The 25,475-nt window shown below is 36.1% G+C and overlaps 4 protein-coding genes and 1 non-coding gene across 9 annotated transcripts; 4 read left to right on the top strand and 1 right to left on the bottom strand.

The window, feature by feature from the left end:
• Positions 1 to 1,026: 1,026 nt before the first annotated feature.
• LOC112512117 (delta(12) fatty acid desaturase FAD2) lies at positions 1,027 to 5,245 on the top strand. Its single transcript, XM_025117942.1, has 2 exons — positions 1,027 to 1,101; positions 3,854 to 5,245. Exon 2 carries the CDS (start codon positions 3,865 to 3,867, stop codon positions 5,014 to 5,016), a length of 1,152 nt encoding a protein of 383 aa, XP_024973710.1. The 5' UTR covers positions 1,027 to 1,101; positions 3,854 to 3,864; the 3' UTR covers positions 5,017 to 5,245.
• Positions 5,246 to 6,822: 1,577 nt separating this feature from the next.
• TRNAA-UGC lies at positions 6,823 to 6,895 on the bottom strand. Its single transcript has one exon. It is a non-coding gene; the product is annotated as a tRNA-Ala (tRNA).
• Positions 6,896 to 7,032: 137 nt separating this feature from the next.
• On the top strand, positions 7,033 to 15,367 carry LOC112512013 (DNA polymerase delta small subunit). 3 transcript variants are annotated; one of them, XM_025117789.1, is made up of 16 exons: positions 7,033 to 7,129; positions 7,679 to 7,761; positions 7,892 to 8,021; positions 8,964 to 9,070; positions 9,152 to 9,278; positions 10,683 to 10,790; positions 11,996 to 12,111; positions 12,183 to 12,266; positions 13,100 to 13,168; positions 13,238 to 13,309; positions 13,381 to 13,472; positions 13,548 to 13,675; positions 13,871 to 13,972; positions 14,048 to 14,115; positions 14,234 to 14,304; positions 15,053 to 15,367. In XM_025117789.1, exons 2-15 carry the CDS (start codon positions 7,699 to 7,701, stop codon positions 14,291 to 14,293), a joined length of 1,326 nt encoding a protein of 441 aa, XP_024973557.1. In that variant the 5' UTR covers positions 7,033 to 7,129; positions 7,679 to 7,698; the 3' UTR covers positions 14,294 to 14,304; positions 15,053 to 15,367. The 3 variants fall into 3 exon arrangements, with proteins under 3 accessions (XP_024973557.1, XP_024973555.1, XP_024973556.1); XM_025117787.1 differs by having other exon boundaries at positions 13,238 to 13,312; XM_025117788.1 differs by having other exon boundaries at positions 7,651 to 7,761; positions 13,238 to 13,312.
• Positions 15,368 to 15,859: 492 nt separating this feature from the next.
• On the top strand, positions 15,860 to 17,460 carry LOC112512014. The gene is made up of 2 exons (XM_025117790.1): positions 15,860 to 16,213; positions 17,262 to 17,460. The coding sequence occupies exons 1-2, from the start codon at positions 15,950 to 15,952 to the stop codon at positions 17,352 to 17,354; spliced, it is 357 nt and encodes a 118-aa protein (XP_024973558.1). The 5' UTR covers positions 15,860 to 15,949; the 3' UTR covers positions 17,355 to 17,460.
• Positions 17,461 to 21,357: 3,897 nt separating this feature from the next.
• Positions 21,358 to 24,960, top strand: LOC112513333 (probable protein phosphatase 2C 68). 3 transcript variants are annotated; one of them, XM_025119567.1, is made up of 6 exons: positions 21,358 to 21,632; positions 22,244 to 22,567; positions 22,672 to 22,711; positions 22,942 to 23,312; positions 23,466 to 23,702; positions 24,434 to 24,960. In XM_025119567.1, exons 2-6 carry the CDS (start codon positions 22,502 to 22,504, stop codon positions 24,668 to 24,670), a joined length of 951 nt encoding a protein of 316 aa, XP_024975335.1. In that variant the 5' UTR covers positions 21,358 to 21,632; positions 22,244 to 22,501; the 3' UTR covers positions 24,671 to 24,960. The 3 variants fall into 3 exon arrangements, with proteins under 3 accessions (XP_024975335.1, XP_024975333.1, XP_024975334.1); XM_025119565.1 differs by lacking the exon at positions 22,672 to 22,711; XM_025119566.1 differs by lacking the exons at positions 21,358 to 21,632; positions 22,672 to 22,711 and having other exon boundaries at positions 22,218 to 22,567.
• Positions 24,961 to 25,475: the final 515 nt, after the last annotated feature.

Genomic DNA, 25,475 nt, shown 5'->3' with positions numbered 1-25,475 from the left:
AAAATAAAAGTCAATGGACTTTCATATTTTGAACGATTAAGTACCTAAACATTTTTTGAACCAAAAAAAATACTTACATATATAAAATTAAATAATAAAACAATTATTAAAAGAAAGAAATGATTAATTAATATTAATTTATAAAACAACTTTTTTAAATAAAATAAAATTAATAATATATATATATGTACGGAATTAAGTTGATGGTTTGTAAGTAATTATTGAGTTCAATTCTCAAATCATTTCATCCCCTACTAAGAGGATGCCATTAGCACTTCCTTTTTCAATAACATCAATTTTCAATGTATTATACAATTCTGCTAGAGCATCTTTAACAACTATATTAAAATAAAGATTTTAAATATTTATGTTATGTTTTTTTTGTCTCAAGGACTATGTTATATCAGATAATAAAATAAAGAAAAGAGAGAGATAAGAAAAATATTCAAATCTGGAGAAATCTCTAAAACTCTATATTTAAAATAGAGAAATAATATTAATACTTTCTCACTAGTAGGAGGGATAGAAATTAAATGTTTAAGGACAACTCCAACCTTCACAAAAAAAAAAAAAAAAAAAAACCAAATAGATGGTCCCTTAAAAAAAAAAAATCAACTCCAATCTTTTGATGTATTTGGCGTAAGAACGGGAAAATTAGGGTTTTGTCGTTCAATTGGAGTTACTTCTAAGAGACCTAAATAATATTTTATTAAATGTATTAAATATGTTAATAATATAAATGATGATAAAATTGTTAAAATAAAATAGTTATTGAAATTGGATTTAAATTTTATTAGAGGCTTTAATTTTTAAATTGTATTTTAAAAAAATTATAACATAGTTTTCGTACAAAATATGGAATACCCTTTTTTTTTTTTTTTTAATGGTATTTTGTTGGAAAAACCGTATGCCGAGTGGGGCCCAGTGGTGGACCGTAACATCTCAAGTGTAAGCACACACATTGGGACGTGGGAAAACCTAGAAAGCTTAAATACCGGTTCTCTGCGCCTGCAATGGAATAGGCCGGCAACTGCGAACGGCCCATTTCGCTATATAGAGATTTTGAGAAACAAGGGGACGAACGGTCCAAGATTCATTCAGGTGATTATCTTTTTCATTCATCCGAGTAGTATTCTCCTAAACGGTATACAGATTTCAAATCTGTGAGTCATATGTGTGTGAATTTGTGAAATATTGAATCTGAATGGCGTGATTTGTGGTTGAATTTGTTGGATTTGAGGTCTGAGTTACGTGGAAGAGTCGGTGTACTTGATAGATGTGAATTTTTGTGAGTTTAGCAGTTTTGTATGTTGATTTAGGTGGAATGTGGCTTAAGTTTTTATGGATCTGAGCATCGATTCTTTAAATCTACATCATTTGTGCGATTCAAAGCGATAAGGTTACTGATTATCAGCAATCTTACTTTACTCTTCTCGTTTTTTTCATTGGAAAAAGTGTTGCTACTTTATTTGAGCTAAGATCTGCATCGGTTTTGATTGCGACTCTTTTTGGATCAAACACTTGAACACTGTAATGTTTAAGCTGAAGTTTTCTGCTTCCATTTCTTACTGGATTGGTGTTTAGCAATAAAAATAAAAATTGATAATTACATGGGGCATTAGATTCAAAGAAATGGAATGAAAAGCAGAGACTTGAAGATGCTGGCTTGTAGGTGGAGGACCTGTAAGTAGTCATTAACCCTTCCTTCCCCCTTGTTGCATGTCCCAAAATAAGTAAACACTACAGTATTTAATTATTTGATTTACAAAGCGAATTTCAAATTACTGAATGAAGCAAACCACAATCAAAATCCACACAGATCCATCTCAAAATAAAAAAAACAAAAATTTTCTCCAAGAAGAAACCGGAACAAAATGAGTAAAGTCAACAAAAATGAAAGAAGACTATATATTTCCTGTTTAGATTAATTATAATCAGTAACCCTTAATTCCTGCATCATAAAGAATCAAGATTTAAAGAACTGGTGCTCAGATCTACAAAACTGAAGCCATATACTACCTTAAATCAGATTCAAAGCTACTTGAGATTTGTACTTATTTCTGTGTTTTGTCGTCGTCTGTTTCACTTTCACATGGACCTGGCACATGGGCATTCGCCAAACTCTTGCAACTTTATGAATTGATTTTATTAGGCCAACTTGCAGGTGGCATCCCTTTCTGAATAACCCTCTCATTAATGGCATGTTCCCAAATGACCATATAAAATCTGTTCAAATATGATCGTTTTGTCGTCATATATGAATTTGATTTTTTCCAAGCTTGTTGAAAACACACAACTCTTAGCCGGAAATTAAATGTTTTCTGAAAAGCTACTTCAAGTAACTTTGGAATAACCCGTGATGTGTTTTTTTCTTTGTCTAGTTTATCAACTAACAATTAGTTTATTAGCTAGTTTGTAAACTAGTTTGCGAAACATATCCTAGGTTTCAAGTGGCTCAGACTTGTTCTATGATTCGCCTTATTACTGTACTAGATATTTATGATGCTGAATTGGTCAAAATAAGGCTGAGTTGTTGCATAACTTTGGATGCTTGAATGATTGCAGTCAAAATTGGAGTACTGGCATGAATAGCCCTTTTTTTCCTTTGTGTGTAAAGCATTGTGTTTTGCATTCTTGATGTTATCTATACCAAGAAAACATGTCCCCACTTGTTTGGAAAATTTGGACTTAAATTGTTGAACGTTTGGGGTTTGCGTCTTCATACATAGACGGAGTTTACCTTCCACTGTCATAGTGTCATGGACCCCAGCTGCTATATATTTTATTCATAGATTCAAATCTTATTTTATTTTGAATGATCAGTCCCTCTTTTTTTATAATTTTATCAAAGCATGTGCATTAAAGGCACTATAAACATTATTTTTTTTGTTAGTTGATATTTCTTTTCAATACATATAACATCTATGTTCTTTCCTGTGTAGCAAGAGGCCTCTTTCCCACTAGCTTCGCTCTAGTCTTTTATTTTCTCGTAACTGTCGATGTTTAAGCCGGCTTTTTAACGTTTGATGTTTGCCTAATTCTTGTTTCCTGTTGTTTTCATATTTGAATTTTCTTTCCGATGAAATTGAAAAAGGAAAACTCTAATTTGTAAGGATGAATAATCTTGGAAAACTATTTGACAGTTTTAATGAAAAACACCCACATCTGGCATGTTGTCAAAATGAGACGATTTCATGAATCAATTGCTTTCACCTGGTGTCTTTTAGCATAAGAGGTTCTGAGGTGGTGTACTTGCACAAACCGGTTAGAGTTTGAATGCTGAATTGTAGGAGTTACATTTCCTTTAGGGCATCTCCAATAGTTAACACCAAATTCATAAAAGTTGGTGTAAATTTTGGTGCAAACAATAAATCTACTCAAACGGTAACACCAAATTGTACACTAAAATTTTAAGATTCTAAGTATATATATTCTTTTATCTTGATGTGAATGAATAGTATTATATCAAATTTGCTGCGTTACTATTCATTACTCCAAACTTGGTGTCCACGTCGGGGTAATTTTGTTGTCAAATTTAGTATTTGGCGTCTATAAGTTCCTTGTGAGCACTGAATTATTAAACAAGTTACCTAACCAGCGGTTGTATACCTGATTATAAAAACGTTTTTGCACAAAAAAAGTCAATCGATTGTCCATAAGCACAGATGTTATGAGAGTGCTGTGCACATGGTCCTGTCTAATTAAGACTATCCTTTTCATTGCTGGCTGGTCCTTTTGCTTTCCTTTAAAAGCTAAAGATCAAGTCAGGCTCTTTCAAGATCCATAGCTTATAAAAGAAAACTAAAACGTCATAAAGATTACTTCATATTTAAATCTTCTTTATCTTTTGCAGGTCATTGAACAATGGGTGCAGGTGGACGAATGTCGAATCCCGTCGAGGGCGAAAAGAAAGCCGAGCTTGAAGGTATCCAACGAGTCCCATGCCAAAAACCTCCGTTCACAGTTGGGGATGTCAAAAAAGCCATCCCACCTCATTGTTTCAATCGATCGGTCATCCGCTCTTTCTCGTATGTCGTTTACGACCTTACAATTGCTTCCATTTTCTATTACATCGCCACAAATTTCATCCCGCTCCTCCCGCACCCGCTCGGCTATGTAGCATGGCCGATTTATTGGGCCGTTCAGGGTTGTGTCCTAACCGGGGTTTGGGTCATAGCCCATGAATGTGGCCATCATGCCTTCAGTGACTACCAATGGCTTGATGACACTGTCGGCCTTATCCTACACTCCGCTCTACTTGTTCCTTACTTCTCATGGAAATACAGTCACCGTCGCCACCACTCCAACACCGGCTCGATCGAGCACGACGAAGTTTTCGTCCCGAAATTGAAATCTGGGGTCCGGTCAACCGCGAAATACCTGAACAACCCGCCTGGCCGGATCCTCACCTTGCTCGTCACCCTCACCCTTGGCTGGCCGTTGTACCTCATGTTCAACGTTTCCGGCCGTTACTATGACCGATTTGCGTGCCATTTTGACCCAAACAGTCCCATCTACTCCAACCGCGAACGTGCCCAAATCTTCATCTCCGACGCCGGAATCTTCGCCGTCCTTTACGGACTATATCGCCTTGCGGCAGTCAAAGGACTCACCTGGGTCCTTTGCATGTACGCCGGACCGTTGCTTGTGGTGAACGGATTCCTCGTGTTGATCACATTCTTACAGCACACCCACCCGTCATTGCCACACTACGACTCAACCGAATGGGACTGGTTGCGAGGGGCTTTAGCCACAATTGACCGAGACTATGGGATCCTAAACAAGGTGTTCCATAACATCACGGACACACACGTGACCCACCACCTGTTTTCAACAATGCCACATTATCACGCGATGGAGGCGACAAAAGCGATAATTCCGATCCTGGGAGAATATTACCAGTTCGACGGGACGTCGGTTTTTAAGGCGATGTATAGGGAAACAAAGGAGTGCATTTATGTGGATAAAGATGAGGAGGTGAAAGATGGTGTTTACTGGTACCGGAATAAGATATGAAGATGATGGAGGAAATGAAAAGGGTATTGATAGAGTGGCAAATGGTGATGGGTTTTCTAATTAGTGTTATGTTAGAGTATGGTTATGAGGAGATGCCATTTAAAATGGACATGGAATTGTTAGCCATTTGAATAACTTGTGTACTCGAACGTGGTGTCTGTGTGTAGGCTGTTAGCCACTCTGTTTTTAGCTTTTTGAAATGGATCCATTTTGGAACTTGGCTTGGTGTACAAAATACCCCCTCCAACCTTCTTCAAAAAAGAGCTAATGGTTCTTGCCTTTTTACCATTTTAGGGCCTTTATAAAAACCTTAGGTTATGATTTTTATAACATAGTCTTTATAATTATAAAAACACATCAAGATATCATATATATTTATTTTCCCATTTTATCCTTAATATGAAATGAAAAAGAGTTTAGAGTAAAATTCTTGTTAGTAGTCCTAAAAAGTTGACCGAAATCATATAAAACAAAGAGACTTTCATTTATGTGATTTGTCAATAATTTCGATTTCTGTCCCTATGATTTATACATCTTTGTACTAATTTAAGGTACATAAGATCAAAACAACAATAAATTGTAAATCGAACAAAACTAGTAATAAATTACAAGCCATAGAAATGAAAAATGGTCATTTCTAAACCGCAAGGATTAGGGGTGTTTGCGGTCCGATTTTGGTGGTTTAATCCCTCAGATGACAAACCAAACAATAATGACAATTTAATTTTTTTTAAAACCATGCAGTTTGACATCAAGTGCACAGATCGGTCAAAACAGCTCACGAAAAGGCGGTCTGGTCTGATCGATTTAGGCGGTTTGGGCCTTTAATGGACTTGAACATATTGAGTTTGGACTCGAAAAACTTGAAGGAAAGTGTTGAATCACTTGGTTGATGTCTTGATGATGTGCGCCGATTGATAGAGTTCTTGAGAGATTTCAAAATTTGGAGACCGTCAATGTCAAATGTGTCGATGTGTTTACTTGTTTATTTAGGCGTCGGTTCCTTTGAATTCGATTATATTAAATGTTAGACTTCATGTTGCGCTTAAAGATATATTTAGGCTATAGGCCATAAGTTAAAAAGATTGGTTTGATAACACTAATGTGTATATATATATATATATATATATATATATATATATATATATATATATATATATATATTAAATGTTAGACTTCATGTTGCGCTTAAAGATATATTTAGGCTATAGGCCATAAGTTAAAAAGATTGGTTTGATACCACTAATGTGTATATATATATATATATATATATATATGTATATTATCTTATTAAGCAAATTTGCTAAATGTTTTAGCACTCTTGAAATCTTAAAAATGTACAAACCCTAAAACCCAAAGTACTAGTTTTTAAAGCTGGGTTTTAAAACCTAAAAAAGTACAAGCACAAAGTACTCCCGGCAACGACNATTTAATTTGATGAATATGTAATTTCATAGAAGTTTTGATTGTTTCATAATATAAAGTATTAATCATAATTAATTAAGCTTATTCATCTTCCATAAATATTTAAATTATAATAAATTAACTCTCATTATTTTTATAAATATTTCAATTTATTAGGTTGTACAAATGTGATGAGTTGCATTTGAAACAAATTATATATATATATATATATATATATGTATGTATTTGACGGTCTGTTTGGTCCAAACCGCCAAAAAAAAGTTCCAGACCGCAGAATGGACCACCAAAAACACTCCGGTTTGAGCGGTCCAACGAATTTTTTGAACACCCCTAGCAAGAATGAAAAACATAATTTACTAAAACCATTCAATAAATTAAAATTGGAGATGCGGGGTATCGAACCCCGTACCTCTCGCATGCAAAGCGAGCGCTCTACCATGTGAGCTATATCCCCATATCTGTTTTCATAAAAGATTTCTCTATATATCAGCGATTCATAACTTCCCAAATGGCCTATTTCTTCTTCCATTCCCCCCAATTGTTTCTGTTCCCGCCTCTCTTCGGTCTTCACCACAACAATCCTGATTCCTGACCACTTTCTCTCCACTCACCGGCCGGAAATTCACCGCCGTCCTCCTCTCTCTCTTACATACCGGGTCTTCTTCTACTTGTGGGAGGTATTTTACAGGTAAATCTCGGTTTCTATCACTTCATGAGCTCATTGTTCGTGTTCGTTTTTGGGATTTCTTGTTTTGGTGTCGTTAATCTACAGGATGCGTATAGAAGGGGAAAAGGGTATTTTTTTTTATTTAGGTGTTTTTTTGTTTGTCAATGGGATTCAGGAACTGAGCGGTGATTACTTTGCAAGAGTCTTGAGTACGCTTAAAAAGTTCCGTTTTGGAAGTTGAATTGCAGCGAAACGAGTTCAGATTTGTGCTAAAGAGCTTTGATTATAGCTGCATACTACGAACTTCATGCTTCCAAACTGTATTGTTCTAGGTGTATTTATTTAGATCACATGTAGTTGTAAACCAATTGGAAGTTTGAAGAGAAAGGGCACTCTGAAATTCTTTATTTTTGTAGCTCTTGGATGAAACATGGTGGCACGAATTTTATTGGCTGAAAGATTATTATATTCTTTAAGAACTTAAACTGCCACTGTCTTCGTTCCAGAAAGATAAGAAGCAATAGAATTCCTTTCTGTTGCAGATCATACAAATACATTTTTTATTTGTAGTTGCAAGACCTGCAACAGCTATGCCAGCCATGGATATGGAAGTGGAGACAATTCAAAGAAAACAATCCCTCTATCAATCCATGGTACCTTTTGATTTCTGAGTTTATTTTTTGATGAGATTTCACTTAGTAATCTTGTTTAAAACCTGCTTCATACATGTTTATATAGTTATGAAACTGTGTTGTGGTGTTGTGTACATGCTGTTATTAACAGGATGAGATGTTTGAGATTCAAAAGGAGATGTACAAGGGTCAACAATATAGTCAGATATACTATATACGGTTACACTTGATCAGAACTCTCATTTACTCTCTCCTTCCCAATTGGAAGCCTCACTTGCCAGGTTTATTGTTCATCTGTTATATATCTCTAATTTCTGCCTATGAATGTCATTGGCATTTCATTGCATACTGAAATCTGTTTAAATTGGGTTTTTTATTTTTATCAATGTTGGGTTGCTTTATTTTCTTTTCTTTACTTGCCTTGCATTTTGTCACGAGGTTTAGTTTGGAGTTCAATAAGTGAGTCAACGAAAATTCTGTTTGTGATGAATGTGATGTCACTGTCATCAAGCTTTTTGTTTTCCAATTAAAACAATGTAGAGCATTAGTGTTCAAGAGATGATATTTGATGGATGTATCATGTACATGGCAAAGATATTTGTGCTCTCTCAATCTGATGAATTTCTCATTTTCAACTACATATGATGGTTGCTTATCATGAAACCATGTGCAAGTGTGGCAAGCTATAGTCTATAGTGTTGAACACCATTTTAAAGAGCTTTGACTCAATAGTCTTATGTTACCAAAAAAGTCTTCAAAACATAATTCACCGGGTTAATAGTTGTATTTACTTTTCAGAAGCTCCATGGTAAATTGGAGTTTGATTGATTTGGATCCTCGACATAGAGCTTATCTACTTTGAGTTGTTAATATGATAGTCAATTAGTCACTGTTTCCTTCACTTGCATATATGCAAGGCATCCTTTCTTTGTTTGCTGGAAAAAAGCATCGCTATGACAAAATGATTGGGGAATTGGAAGAGGGGCTCTGAAATATTATTCTTCTATGGCTGTGTTCTGTTAGTTTCTGCCTCAGAATTGTGTGTTTTGGCTGTCATATTTCAATGTCTCTACTCTCTACAACTCATCTGATGTTTTATTTCTAAACGTACAGTATGATTTAGTCTTCAGCTATATGATAACAGTGCGCCGGTACAGATTTTTTTTTAAGGTCTACGGTTTCTTTTTATCATTCTTATCATTTCTACTTGTGTTATGATGCAGTGTGTACAGTTTTAGGGCTAGAGGAAGGCAAAGAGTGCATTGTTGTTGGAACACTCTATAAGCATATGAAGCTCAAACCTACCATTCTTAGTGAGTATTCAAAAGAGGTATTAATGGTTTTCGTTGACACTGCTTCTCTTACGTTCATATCATGGTCTTTAGCTTGTAACTCATTTAATCTTATACAGATGTCTGCAGCCCCGCTTGTAAGCCCTTACAATTTTGTGCACCCCGATGATAATTTGGTTCTTGAAGATGAAAGTGGAAGAGTAAATCTCAAAGGCAGTGTACTATCACCTTCTGTATATGTAACAGGTCTGTATCATGACAAACTTGGAACAGGTCTTTAAGTTTTACATGCTTCTGGAACGGCTCTTTGTGGGTGCATTGTTGAACTGGATGAGGCTAATTGTTTCACGTAATGTATGTTTGAAATGGTACTTGTGAGTGTGATCTTCATAGTACGAGTCCAAATCCAATTGATATGTGGACTACCTCATTGAGTTTTGCTGCCAAGAAGTTTAATGTTGGACCCAGTATATTACTTTGCTTCTCTTTCCACCCTTCCCTGCCCCAAACTGCCTATTGAGGTGGGAACTGCATCTTATTGTGTTAGCTTGGGGTAGTTGACAACCATTGACAGCTCAAAAGTTCCATTTTATTCTGATCAATTTCTATGTGATCCTCTATGAACCTAGTCAGTTGCATTCTCAACCCTTGGGTTGAAAAGTTAAGCTTTACCGACCAACTCCAGGTTGGAGGTTACTGGTTATTTCTAGGGGAACAAGCTGAATTATAAGGAATGAACGGCTTTGCTCACACTATGATGGGTTCGTATAATTGGGTCAGTCAAGTAACACTAGGCTACTAATTCAGGGCAACCTAGTTTTCTTGAACTACGTCTCTTGTGACACCCCTCAGTTTTGACGCCCATAACCTCAATCGTTACTTGATATAGGAACTGGCATGGAGTTTTAATTAACAATAAATTGCACCACTTGTAGTTAACCGACAATACATAATTGCAATAAACATAAAAAGGAAAAAGTTATTGCTGATACCTTTTGAATATTTCATAAAATATGAAAAGGAAAGCTTTATGCAAAAGTAATCAAGCAGAGTAGAAAAGTCATCATGAAGTAAGTAATTGACTAGCACCGTAGAAAATTTTGGTTGCGATGATGTGAGAACATAGGTAGCCAAAGTAGATGATGGATCCACCAATAAATAAAACTACTGAAGTTAGTTCTTTGAAATATAGAACTGTTCGGGCAGAGAGGAGCAAGTTGTAGTTTAAGTTCAATCAGCAATGAGGTAAGGTGTTCTTTCGACTGAAAAGAGTGGGATATGTTTTGGTTTGTTTCACATTTTTACATAATTGGTAACACTCTTTGCTTTCTTGGTAATCAGTGTCTCATAAAGCAAACCTCATTTATATGGCTTTGGACAAAGAATTCTGGATATATGATTAGTAAAGCTTACAACAGGCGATTTCATTTTATATGTTATATCAGTCTACTGTGCTCAATTTTTTGGTCACCTTGTCACCAAAATGAGAAGTGGTTCTCCTCTAATCGGGTGCTTCAGCAACACATTACTTTGTTTAATATGCAGGACTGTTGGTTGCTCTGCTGTATCTCTGTGTTTAAACTTCAAAATTTCAAAATTGCACTACATAAGTATCTTTGCACTGATATATTATGTGTTGGTGTCCAATAGGAAATGTTGTTGCATTGCATGGCAAGGAAACTAGTGCAGGTGATTTTCTGGTTGAAGATATTCTTGAAGCTGGCTTACCACCACAGCTGGATCTACCAAATAAATCAGGTATCATGGCTCTTATCTTTGTCCTGTTTCCCAGTTTTCACTTGGTCATGGCTACATGATGTAATAAATTCATGGAGCTGTGTCTTTCTATCTTGATAAGGAATCAGTTCCTAACTAAGATAAACCACTTAAGCAACTTTTGACCAGAAAAGTTGAAATGCATATATATTTTGTGTGGGTTAAATTATATCAACTTCTGGTAACATAAACAAACCAAACAACGATCTTAATGAAAACAAGTGTATGATAAATGACAAATTAAATGCTCCTTATTTCTAAAAAGAAATGTGCTCTCCTGAGGTAATCGCCTCACCCCTGGAAGAGAACAAAAAGCTGATGCTTTCCTTAGAATCGGACTGCATTGATGACAGAATGTTTTCTTTTGAAACCCATCATGGCATCATACTAAAATAATTGACATTGAAAGTCTCTAGAAATGTGTGTTTATGTAATAAAGTTTCTTCATATCATTTCATTGCTCTCTAAGGCAAAATAATAACCTTTCTGAAATGTACCTCTTATTTTAAATGAGGTAGCAAGATTTTGTAAGTTTTGTAACCGATATTAGGCTACATTGTTGGCCTTGGCATAGTCTTAAAGGGGAATTTATGCTGTAACCCGTAAGTGTTCCTTTCATATATCAAGCAATCTTCTAAGTACATTGTGCTTATTTATGATTGCAAATTCTGACCTATTGGTTTGAGCTTGGCTCCAAAGGTCAAAAGTACCTGGAGGTCCCAGGTTCAAATCCAAGTAGGAATAAAAATCCCCTTGTGGCCACGGAGGTTCAAATGCGGTGACTCCGGGCTATGTGCAAAGCAGGTGGTTGCCCTCGGATTAGTCGGCTCGCATAGCGGGTTGGATATCCAGGTTAATCAAAAAAAAAATCTGACCTATTACTGTGAGCTAAAAGGTTTACCTTGGTTGATGTAGCATATAAAGATGATGTGGAACACATATAATTACTATTATTTCTCCTTTGTTATCTAGTGCTTTAAACTTTGAAATAAAAAAACGTTTGAAAAGAATGTAGTGTTTCCTTTGCCTTTGCATAACATGTGCAACCATCATTATATAAGACTTCTGTCAGATAATTTGAGCTGTTTCTTGCATTTTTGTTGAAAACCTGTCACTTGTCATCATCGTTTTTCATCTGGAATGCAGTTATCCTTTGTTCTCGTTAAATATTTCTGCCCCCTTAACAGGAGAAGACAAATATGTTGTCTTAGTATCTGGATTGAATGTTGGTAGCAGCTCTTCTAATCCACTTCAACTGCAGCTTCTTGTTGATCACATTACCGGACATCTAGGAGATGAGAAGGTCCCAATAGTTTCCTATGCCCTTTCTCATATGTTCCAAGTAATTATGTCTCATCTTTATATATTGAACAGGAGCAACACTCAGCTGCTCAAATAGTTCAAGTAGTTGTTGCTGGGAATTCTGTTCAAATTCACCATGAGCTTCTTAATGGTCAGGTAATGACGCTAATTGCTGTTATTAATGTATTTGTTCATACATTTTCTAAGAAATATGTGGGGTTTGAGCTCTCAAATTATCATCTCTTCAGTCTATGTCTTCTCACCCTTCCCCACCAATAATCTCGGTCGATCGTTGTGGTCTTTGTAATGGTTATAATGTAGGATAACAGTCCATGGCTTATCATTATTAGCTCTCAAGTCTGGATATAGGAAATAAGTTCATAATCTGGCATGCAACTCTTTGCAACTTATTCCATAAATCACAGTTCAGTGAAAGGAGTTCTTCCAAATTTCCATGTTAATTTGGACTTCCTGATTGGCGTTCTAATGTTACTTGACCAGCTCATCTAAAATAAATTGAAACATACGCCTGAAAATTAATCAATGTGCAAAAACAAACACAGATGAGGTGAATTCGACCTATCAGCTTGCAAAACCAGAGTACAAGTAGTATCGCGTTCAGCTTTAAAACATTGGCTGCTGGAGTGATGTACATCTAATAAAAATAAGAAATTAATAATAAAAAATTGCAAGTGTGCAGGGTCAGGATCTTGTTTCCCTCTTGCAAATGTATTAACAAAAATAAAAAAACTAATGATTATATATCGTATTCAACGAATATAATCTGGTAAAACCAATAAGCTTCATCCGTTTCAAATGAGCTTTTTGTTTCTTTTCTTCTCTTGGATTCATCAACCTTGTCACGGCAAATCTTATCGCTCCATCTTTGACTGTTAGGTCTATCAGCAAGTTGATAATCTGTCACCCAAAATTGATAGCAAGGCACATTGTAGTAATGACAAGAAGTATACCATTTTTATTGATTGCAGAACTTGGCCTCCAAGGACCAATCTAGGTTATCTGAGCCAATCAAAGAGCTGGATATCTTTTTGACCCAGGTACCTAAACAAATTATCATCAATAAACAAACATCAACCAGATCTTAATCATGTATAGTTTGTATGCAGATTGCTGCTGGTATACCTATAGATATCATGCCAGGATACAACGACCCTGCAAACTTTGCTCTGCCACAGCAGGTTGTCATGTCATACATGAGAATTCAAACGAGTTCATCACTTCTTTTTTGCTTACATTCTTTTCCATACAGCCTTTGAACAGATGCCTTTTTCCCGGATCAGTGGCCTATAACACATTTAGGTCATGCACTAATCCTCATCTCTTTGATGTGGACAACGTGAGGTAAGACATGTAAGACCCGTAATATGAATAGTGCTTAATACTTGTGCTCTTACTTGTAATTCCAATGGTCTTCAGATTTCTTGGAACATCCGGTCAAAATATTGACGATCTTGAAAAGTATTCTGAAGCAGAAGATAAATTGGAATTTATGGAAAGGACGTTAAGGTGGAGGCACCTAGCCCCAACTGCACCAAATACACTCGGTAACATATTGTATAGCCTATTGAAAATTCTTTCTGTTCTTTGTAAAATTTTAAAATTCATCTTTCCAGTTGCATCTCTCTCTCTCTCTCTCTCTCTTGTATAATGTAGCTGACGATTTTATCTAGAGAGGAAAGACCATTTCCCTCAATCTGATTGAATTTCAATGCTCGGTTGACAAAATTCTTGTTTTACAGGATGTTACCCCTTCACTGATAGGGACCCTTTCTTCATCGAGAGCTGTCCACATGTTTACTTTGTTGGTAATCAGGATAAATATGCAACTCGGATAGTAAAAGGTTCTTTCTAGAAACATCATGCGCCATCAATTCATTCCTTTCAAAAGTATATGCTAATGGTAAACTTTCATGCAGGATCAGAGGGTCAGGTGGTGAGAGTCGTATGCATTCCAAAGTTCAGTGAGACAGGCATTGCTGTTATGGTAAGTCCTTCAGGATCTTCGGCTGTTCATATTGTTTCAGACATTGTCTGTTGAATAATCGTGATACTTGGCATGCAAATCCGTTTAAGAGCTTAATTTCTATGCTTCTGGCATGCAGGTGAACCTGAGAAACCTGGAGTGCCACACTCTTAGCTTCGGGACTCAAATCAGCTCGTAACTACTAATCAGGTAATATAATAATTTAGAGATATAAATTTGTTCAAGTTACTATCAATCTTCTGTTTGCTGTTTGCGGCTATCAGTATCAAGAACACTGAAGACACGGTAGAGGGTATGAATATCGTTCAGTTGTATAGGCCAAACTGCAATTAAGTTTCCTGGCAACCTCTGAATTGTTAAGAGGTGAATCTTGTTTGGCAAAAAAAAAAAATCTGCCTCTTAATGGTTCTAAAATCCTCTGAATAATTGTGTATCCTGGATCTCCTTTAACCATTAAGAGCCCTAATTTCACTGTACACAATTACCAAACAATTATATTTTATTTTGCACTATATCATGAGAACCTCTTAATCATTCTGACCACTTAATCATCCCGCACCAAACCATTCAACAATTGTCAAACAGCCCTTGATAACAGAGGCTTAATTCTTTTTATTGCACACCCATTTTGACTGATAACTTATAGATAGTGTAACTAATGATAATATGGATGCCAAGTTGTCGAAGTTATACTATAATCTTGATTTACGATGAAAAAATGTCACATCAGAATCAATCGATGTGGCGTTGGATAAAAAACCCATTTATTAGGTAAAATGGATAAGAAATTGTAAGAATTGAACGCTTATTACTTTTATCGAGAGAAATTTTTTCATCCCTGCACTCAATAGCAACTACGTAAAAATTGTTACATTTTGCCCTTTATAGAAACATCGTTTACCTTTTTAATATCATTAACCTTGCTGTTTATCGCTAGGTTTGCAGATGGTCGTTAGATGACAACCACTTTTGTGAAAGACGACCACTTTTGTGAACTCTTGATGTACAATCGTGACGTTTGAAGTGGTTCCCCAGTTCAAGCATGCACTTAGCAGCCTCGTGGCGACCATGCACAGAACCAGATAGAAGATTCGCCGTCAGTTTACTTGTTTCGTAACTGTATTTGTCGTATAACAGCCTGTATGGCCATGAATGATCAGATATGTGTTGGTTTTCGAATGCTAGCAGTCGGAGACGGGCTTGTTATTATATTCTAACAACTTATTGTAACAACAGTTGTACTAATGTGAGTTTGCTTCTTTTTTGTTGAAAAAATCGTATGAGAAGAAAAGTTAAGATGATAAGTATGAGAAAATATCTGAACCATTGATCATTTTTTATATCTTGTCCATACCATGAATTGCGTTTTTCACAAGAATTGATCTGATGCATCTCATCCTAATATGTATCAAAAAGTGGATACTCTTCTTACACTTCTTATCTTAACTTTCATTCTCACGGATTTCACCATTTTAATTGGAAAAGTTACTTTAAAATAATGATAAACAGAAAAGTAATAATTAAAATATAAATAAAAAAATAATTTTGTTTATAACATTATGATCAGAAAGGCGCGTTGTTTCTGAACCCCAACGGCTCTATTTCCACATTCTCATCACCCACCACCCCGCCACCACCTTCAACGGTCCATTTTTATTCTAGCTCATAACATTCAATTCACTCCCACTATTTTCCTCCATCTTCTCCCTCTCTCTCTCTCTAACCTTCAATCATTTTTCTGATGGAATCCTCCTCCACCATACCTTCACCTACAGCTACCGTTCAACATGTAACCAAAGCTTCCTCCGATGAACTCCTTAGCAAGTTCGCCCAAATGGCTACTCCCGATCGTTCTTCCACTAAATCATTGCGTTTGTTGAAGCGACAAAAGAGATCAGCTCAATCAATACCACCGCCCACCACTCGCCGTGAAAGCTCTGAGTTTATCGGCGGATTAGTTGTGGAAAGGAAGTCGCTTCTTCCTCCTGTTCGCAGATCTTCCGGTGCGGAGGCTTTGGTTAGGCAACTAAGGGTTGGGAGAGCGAATTTTAGGTCTAGGAATTTCAAGAACAGATCGTTTTTTGGAACGATCGAGAAGGTAATACATCCAACTTCATCTGAATTCAATAATGTTTGTGGTATTAGGGTTTGATTTAGGGTTTAGTCTATTTAATTGTTCTCTGTGCCCTAATTCTGCATTTTTCTATTTTTGGTTTAATTAGGGTTTAATTTACCAAACACTTATTGGTAAGTGTTTACCCACAAAATTTAACACCATCATTGACTTATCGGGTAAGATTTTACTCCACCAAAATGGTATTGTATGCAACAATTTACCCGGTAAGCGCTTACCATGGTAAGTGTCGTCGCCCTCACTTACCGGGTAAGACTCTTGATCCTTGTATCGCTTTTACCGGGTAAGATTCTTGGTTCTTACCATATTCATCCGGTAAAGTAATGTGACTTGGTGTTCACTTACCCGAGTAAGCATTTGGTAAACAGCCTAGTGTCTACATTTCTATTTTAATTTTTTTTTAAATAAGTTAATGTTTTTCCATTCTATCCTTGAGATTGAGAAAGTTTCTTTGTCTATTACCAAGGATAGAAGTGTCATTAACATTTATTTTGGGACAAAAAGAATACATTTTCATTTTTATCATAATTTCTCTTAAAATAAATGTAATAATCACATCCGTTAAAACTGTGTATCTTTTTCATCGTAGACATTTATTTTGAGACGAAGTATTACTTCCATAAACCTAACAAATATTAATCTATTGACTTTCTACAATAATGCATGTCGGGGCAAAAGGGAGACGTTTTGACTGAACATCCCTATCATTCCATAATTCCACGTCACACATGATACAATCTCGAAACACCGACCGACCGAAATATCTTCATTTTGTTCCGTTATTCGTAGCTCAAACGTTCACTCACATTGGAATAAAATCAAGACATTTTGGTTGAACTCTCGAGCATTCTTCAACTATGTTATGAAGAAAATTTATTCCGATAGTAATATCAATTAAAATCTAATCAATTTGACCAATCGTTTTGGTTGAACTCGTCTCTTATTTCGTAATCTTATGATGAAGTTAACTCTACTCCACTTTTTGTTGCATTTTGCCTTTTGCACTTTTTAGACTTGGCGAAGAACTGTTGATGGAGCATCCAAGGTCTTCATGGAGAAGCAGTATTATAACAGGCATAAGCGCTTGCTAAGCGACACTACCTAGATCTACTTCTAAACTGTATTATTTCTTGTGAGATCTCACTCACAAGATCTCACAAGAAACGGGTAGACATTTTTTTTTTCTTTAAAAAATAATAAAGTTTTTGGCTTTCTACGGTTGTTTTTAATCATATTTTGAATGTAAATCGTTTTCTTTATAATTTATCGTCATTACTGAACGTTATTTGATTTTAGTTGATAAGATTATTTCATTGTTTAATACGTAAAAAAATATGTTCGTAATAAAAATCTTGTTTAAAATTTGACGGGATGAAAATGAGTGTATATTTTCGTCATAAAAATCGGGAGATTTTAGAAAAATTTGTTATCATAAAAGTCGTCATGTATTATTAGTGTACGTCATAAACAATTATACTTGTATATATATAAAGGCAGATGTTAAAGAAACTCGTATTTGAAAAAAGAACTTATAACACCCTTAAAAATAGAGTAAATTTAAACCAAAAGTCGATACAAGCATATGAATATAAAATCAACCAAGAAGGGGAAATAATATAGCGTTCACAACCTAAAGAATAAAAGGATAAATAACAACCTACTGAATCTAAATTATTTATAATTCAGATTATGAATGGATATCATTATCATCATCAATATAACGCCAAATTGATCAAAAGCCAGCAAACCCAAAAGTCCCTCTACCAATGTCCAAATACGTATGCCCGTCAAGATTTCAAAGCTATACCGCTAAGTGAACCTGATACACATGTCATTTAAGAAAAATTGTTAGACTTGACGCTAATGAGTCCAAAGAGCTATAAATAATACAAATGACCTTATAATAAAAGTTTATAAGCTTGATTTTTAAAACCCAAGTTCATTTTTTCCAAATAAAGAACGGGGGAGACCGATTTCCATGGGTAATAGCAGAACACAAAGGTAGACCACTATTCCATGTTATAAAGTTCACATTAAGGATCAATGGTCAATTAGTTCAACCAACCGAAATTTATAGTTCCACGCCTCCGATGATCCTAGTTATACTCATCCGCTAGAAATTAATTACATCATGTGGCCAATGGCTAATATCCGGCTCCAAAAATTCGTACCAAATTGCCCAATGACCCAATGCCTATTTATAGTGACAAAGGGGAAGACCATCCCATTTTAATTAAAATCTGACTCCTATGCCTATGAATCAATTGCATTACCGTGTAACATGTGTCGCAACTTTAAAATGACTAAATACAATCAAACATACAGTTTTTATGATTCAGATGTCCTCATAAAAAATCGTTTTAACACAACACATACCAATTAGGACAAAGTTCTCTTATTCCAAAGAGGTCATTTTCTTCCTTGAGTACGATATCGTATTTCCACATCTTTTACGAAGTTCATAAAGTCTAAAGTAACCTTAATTACAAGTAGAATACTTCACTTTCCCGAGTATAACCATTTTTCCATGGAATGCCTTCAAGTGTAAACTATCAAGAATATACATGAATCCCGATGTGCAAGTCTCAAAATAACACCTAAGCGTTTAAAACACGCTTTTCTAACACATACTTAAAAATCCATCATTTGTTTGCAAAAAAGGTGAAAACCCCCAAATCTCCCCAAATACCCAAAATTGGTCAAATCCATAAAAAAAACCCTAACTCAAAACCTGTTTAAATTGCCAAGCAGTAAATCCTGCCACTTTGGCCGCGACTAAAACCAAAAGTTGTCTGCGTCCTTCAAGCTTGGCGCATACAGTGGGTAACACAGCTTTAGCCGCGTGGCAACCGGCAGGACCCATCGTTTCCTCCCCAAAAAGTTTATTTTCTTGAGTTCTTAAGCACCAACAAACATCCCACTCAACAAAACTCAAGGGAGCTCAATTTTAAACGCTAAATATATAGATGAAATCTAAACGTATGAATTTAATGAAATTCCAGACGTTACACCAATGATGTAAACGATAAGTTTTTGAAAGTCCAAGATGCATCATAATTCAAGTGTGAAATGAAGATTGTCTTAGTTCTTATTTAATGTTAATTTTTTCTCAATTACTGTAATTCTTCTTATTTCGTAGCCATTTTAATCTGTAAACGATAGATTGATGTGAAAATTGTCAAGTTATATTACGATATTATTTGAAAACTATTACATCAAAACCAATTGATGCCATGTAGCCTGAAACCTCGTTTAATAGGTAAATATATACAAAACATAGAGAATTGAATGCTTGTTACACCACAATAATTAAGCGGGTGTCTGGTTCAGGATATTAAGGGGCAAGGAATGAGGATGAGAATAAGAATGATCGATGGTGTTTGGTTCATATAGGGAATGGTAATGCAATATTTAATAATGTTTGGTTTTATACCATGCAATTAATCATTATTTTTTTTATTAATCTGGATATCCAACCCGCTACGCGAGCCGATTAATCCCAGGACGACCATCTGCTTTGCAAATAGCCCGGAGTCACCACATTTGAACCTCCGTGGCCACAAGAGGATTTTTATTTCTCCTTAAATTTAAACGTGGGACCTCCTGGTACTTTTGACATTTGGAGCCAAGCTCAAACCAATCAGATGCCACTCTTGTGGTTCAATCATTAAATTATTTTGGGTAATGGGAAATGACCTCCTTATCTCCTATTCCTTTATCCCACCCTCAAATCGATGAGTAAACCCTGAATTCCAAGTAGATTTCCTCCCCAACAGTGAGTAAACCCTAATCGATGAGCACACCTTAATCGAGCTCGAAGCGGATTTCCTCCCCAACATAAAACTCGATTTGCTTCAACAATGTTGGTTTCAATCTGCTTGAACATCAAACTTGATCTACTTCAAAAGAGCACTTCCATTTGTTTCATATCAATGAAGATTCAACGTGTTTCAAATAGATGAATAAAATTATGTGTCATGGAAATCCACACAGTTTTTTTTTGTAGTTTATTATTATTATTTCTCTCCTGCACATTTTACGTGTTCGACCAACCACTCAGAGCAAAGGTCAAGAAGACAACACAGAATGGAAATGGTCTTTTAATTAACTATAATGTCATAAATGCTAGTGATTTTATCATTATAGTGTTTTTTTATATCATTGGCGTCCAAACTAGCTCGCATGTATCTCGACTAATTTCATAAGGCCTTCAGTTAATAGTTTGGAGAATGTCCAATGACCCTGAAAAGACTTGAAGTGTTGACCAACGGGAGCAAAGCAACTAAGCTACCTCAAACTCTCAAAGGTTTCATTGAAGTGTTTCAATAGTTAGTCTCGAAAGTTGAGGTACCTTCTTGCTAGTTTCATGAAAATACAGTGTCATTCAAGTTTTTCAATAGTTAGTTTCAAAAGTTGAGGGATCTTTTTGTTAGTTTCATGAAAATACTGTGGCCAATATGAAATTTTATTTGAAATGGGGGTATAATGTAAATTTACAAGGGATTAGATAGGGTTTGGTGAGCTAGAAGGATCCTATACAAATATAAGTCACTTCACGGATCACTTGAGTTTTGCTGCTCCAAAAGTTGTGGAAAGAAACATCCATTTACCTCATTACACCCCTCCACTTTTCTCAACTTTGTATATCAACCCCTTCATATTGTTCCTAAGTGGCAAGTGCAACTTTTACAAGGTTATTTAGGTAATTTCAAGATTTTACGTTCACTTTTTTTCTCGACTTTACATTCACTTTTTTTCTCGCCAGTAGAAGGTACTATGAGCTAGTTAACAGGAGTTTATGGTCAGATGCTACACGTGTGTTACGGTTTTGACTATGCTACCCTTGTGAAGGTTGGCTACAGTTCACAAGTCCAAGTGCGTGAATCAAGGGTTGTTTTCGTAATTTGCTAACATGATCAACTTAATTGAAAATTTCAGAAATGAATGATATTCTCTGAAAGTAAAAGGGAGAAATTTGTCAATTTATATATACTTGAGGGGCCTTATTGTACCGTAAAAGATCCTTTTAAACTTGTATCTTCTTCCCTCACTCTCCAACGACGCATTCTTCCCCGCTCCTCCTCTCACCGCCGCCGTGCCACCGGCGCCCTCCACCCTAAAACTCATAAAGCACCAGCAATTCTCTGTCCCTCTCTATCTCCCACAGAGAGTCACTCACACACAAGATCGAATCTCTCTCCATTTATCCGTGTTTTGCCCTTGTTAACGGTAAAGCAATTCGCCGGCGAACTCAGATTTCTTCTTTCCTTCTCCGTGTTCATGTGCCTGGTGACTCTGCCTTCTTTGATATACAATCTCCGGTGCATTGACTGTGAATCAAGAAATTGCTTGAAGCAGAATCTACTGCTTTATACATTCCTCTGTAAGTTCTTCACCTATCTCTCACTCAAACGCGCGCACACACACACACTGCTTGATCAATTTTATTTCTAAATTCAATTTAATTACTATATTGCTTAGTATGTCTTGCATATTTTATTTGTAATTCCGCTTAATTTGTTCGAGGATTGTATATCCTACTAGTGTTGCTCTGTTCTCCAAGCATTTCATTTATTCAAATTAACTCTTAGAAATGATGATGTTATCGGGATATGGATCTATTAATTACTCATTGTGATGTTTTTTTATCCTAAATTTTGAATTTGCCAGGTTTTTTTTTTCCACATATTTTAGGGTTTTCAATGTTTCATTGCATAGACTCTTGAAATTACCAGGTTTTTCAGTAATCTCTGTATGCATTAGATCATCGATTTCATTCCAGTTAGTTTATCTAACTATGAATTCAGGATTACTTTTCCGTTGAAATTCTTGCAATTTGTTGCCATGTTGTAAATGATCAAGAAACAACCCTTGATTTTGTCATAATTGTCATGTTTCAACTCTATAACTTTATCATAATTTATAACTTGGTGAGGTTATGTAAATACTTTATCTTCTTGCTGTTTTCCCCTTTTTTCATTGAATATTTCATAGGGTGGTGATTGAGAGGGAAATGAAGGATGTTCTCTTGGGTGGGGAAGTTAGCATCAGCATTATGGTTACCTTTAAGTCTATATGCCCGTATGAACAAGGATGACAACTTGGATGACGATAAGGATGCCCTCCTATGGTGTAAGGATCTCGAAAAACATGCATTTGGAGAATTCTCGTATGCAATTGTACAGGCCAATGACGTTTTAGAAGATCACAGCCAGGTGGAGATCGGTCGAAACGCCACCTTCGTTGGCGTTTATGATGGCCATGGTGGCCCAGAAGCCTCACGCTACATCTGTGATCATCTTTTCCCTCATCTCATCCGTGAGTCTTCTTTTTTTCTCTTTTCCCTTTCACATGCTACCTTTAATCACATAAATCTTGATAAAAGTGTATGGGACTCCATGTCTTTTGTGTGTGCTGTGCAGGGTTGTACTTCATCCTCTCATGATTTGTACTGTGTGTATGGTAAATCATACCTAACTTTAGCATCATGGTGTCCCCTAAGATTGCTTTGGTTCACTTATTTTCTCATTTGAATCAATCTGTATGATATGATGTTCTTTCTTTACTCGAAAAGTCCATATCAATGTCATTACTGTTTGCATCTTCTTGATTGGTACAAATATTTTGCAGATTTTTTGAAGGAAAAACACTACTGTTGGTTGACTGGATTCAAATTGTTTCTTGTTTAACAGGTCTTGCTCGAGAAAAGGGATTGATATCCTCAGAAATCCTCAAAGATGCTGTTTCTGCTACCGAAGATGGATTTCTCTCCCTGGTGCGCAGGACATGTGGGATTAAGCCGTTAATGGCTGCAGTTGGTTCTTGTTGTATAATTGGGCTCATATCCGAAGGCACATTGTATGTTGCTAACATGGGCGATTCTAGAGCTGTAATAGGGCGTTTAAGTAGGCGCAGATCAAATAAAATCATAGCTGAGCAAATCACCGAAGATCATAACGCTTGTATAGATGAAGTTAGACAAGAACTCAAGTCAGATCATCCAGATGACCCGCATATTGTTGTCATGAAACAGGGCGTGTGGCGTATCAAAGGCATTATTCAGGTTTTGTGTTCAATCTTTACGACATTTGACCGACTGCTGCTTTTATGTCTTACATATTTCATCTTTTTGTACATCTTACCCTCAAGACTGGGCTGGTTTGGTTTTTGTTTGCCGTTTGGTTTATGTTTTATCTTGGTGGCTTGGTGGTCTTAGGTTTCAAGAACCATAGGAGATGCATACTTGAAGAAGCCGGAATTTGCTCTTGATCCGTCGTTCCCACGGTTCCACCTTCGTGAACCTATCCGACGACCTGTTTTACGAAATGGCCCCTCTCTGCACACCAGAGAGTTAAAACCCGACGACAAGTTTCTTGTGTTTGCATCAGATGGACTGTGGGAACACCTGACAAATCAACAAGTTGTCGAGATTGTTCACAATAACCCACGATCAGTAAGTTTATTTTCTTTGTTTCATTTGTTCAACACCTGTACTTAATTATGTGAGCATTTGGTACACGGGATGGAACAGGACATGAGAGTACAAAAATTTGTTGCGCATTAGTCGCAATATTTGACTGGGCCTTGATAGGAACCGAGTGGAACAAAAATGTATTTCTTTTCTGTCCCACCAAAATAGGTGGAACACAAATCAGTGAGGCGAAAACAAGATTGATTCCCCATGTAAACTTAAAACCTTAAAACCTTCAAAAACTCACCTGCCTACCTCACTATCGCCCGACTGTCCAGTCTTGTACCATCTGCATTACCAAACGCACCCTTAAATTACTCTCTAGGGGGCTCTTAAAGGGAATATATATTCCAACATATATAGACCGGTTGGAAGGGACGTGTTTAGCCGAAGTGAGATTCCAACATGCCCCTCCAACGGAGGCGGGGTCCTAGAGTGTCGGATCTCTAGAGTCTAGAGATGGTAGACGTCGACTCTGATACCATATAAAATATGTGGACCCCCTCGGATTACTCTCTAAAAGAGCACTTGAATAGTGAAAAAGGGTTTCAACGTATGTATATCTGTTAAAGAAACCTTGTCTAGCTGGTCTGGAACTCTAATACAGGAAATTGGAGTATGAGATTTGTGTTTGGTTTCATCAACAACTAGATGACACCAAACCGTTTACGCTTCTAACAATGGCCACGATCTTGTATGTTTATAAACATCAGGGTATTGCGAGAAGACTCGTTAAAGCAGCCATGATTGAAGCTGCAAGGAAAGGAAAGAAGAAGTATGATGAAGTGAAAAAGATCGAGAAAGGGTCTAGGCGTGCTGTTCATGATGATATCACAGTAATTGTCGTTTTTATCTACCAACAGACAAACGTAGAAATTGATGAAATGTCTATCCGTGGGTTCACCAACTCGACTACGCCATCCACTTTTCGCACCTTGCAAGTGAGTTGAAGGGATTAATGTGGTGTCATGAATGATATAAAGCAAAAAATCAACGAGTTTTGGGTCGAAGAGATCTTTTTTTCGGATTCTAACACAATTTCTACGTACTTGATCTTGGCTCATATATTCTAAGTCTTTTTTTTTCTTTTCTATTTTGTCGTCTTATTTTCGATCCTGGTTTGATCCCTTTTTCTCAATGAATCGTTGATTTGTTGGTTCTTTTGATCGATCAAAAGAACCAACAGAGGTATGTACTATACATAACACACTTCAAAATTCGTTGAATTTGAATCTTATGTTTGAACGTTGTCTCTCTTGAATTATGGACGAAGAAGATCTTATTCCATGGAATGAATATAGTTTTCTGAATTGTTTTATGTCATATTTATAATAATAAAATATTTATATCTTTACAATAGATTTTTCAAAAGAGTAAACTCTGATTTTGGTCCTTGATGCGTAGTGAAATATCTGAAAGTGGAACCTATATTCAATAAACCATGTATCTAGATAATATGCACTTATGCATACAAGTAATTTGTCACATTCACACATGTATATGCACATGTGCAGAAAGACCAAAAACAGTTTCAATTATTTGTATATACATGTTCAATTATCGTCTAGATGAATGGTTATCAGAGTGTTACTCAATTTTTTTTGGGGTTTTCCTTGAAACTCTTCTCTCTCTCTCTCTCTCTCTCTCTCTCTCTCTCTCTCTATATATATATATATATCTATACTATATTATAATGCATTTGGCTAAAACTCTTAAAAACTCTTAAACTCTTAAAACTCTTAAACCCGTTCATCC

The sequence above is a fragment of the Cynara cardunculus genome (assembly GCF_001531365.2).
Source record: "Cynara cardunculus var. scolymus isolate 2C chromosome LG 5, CcrdV1, whole genome shotgun sequence".
Taxonomy (NCBI): domain Eukaryota; kingdom Viridiplantae; phylum Streptophyta; class Magnoliopsida; order Asterales; family Asteraceae; genus Cynara; species Cynara cardunculus.
This window is presented reverse-complemented; position numbering and strand designations above follow the sequence as displayed.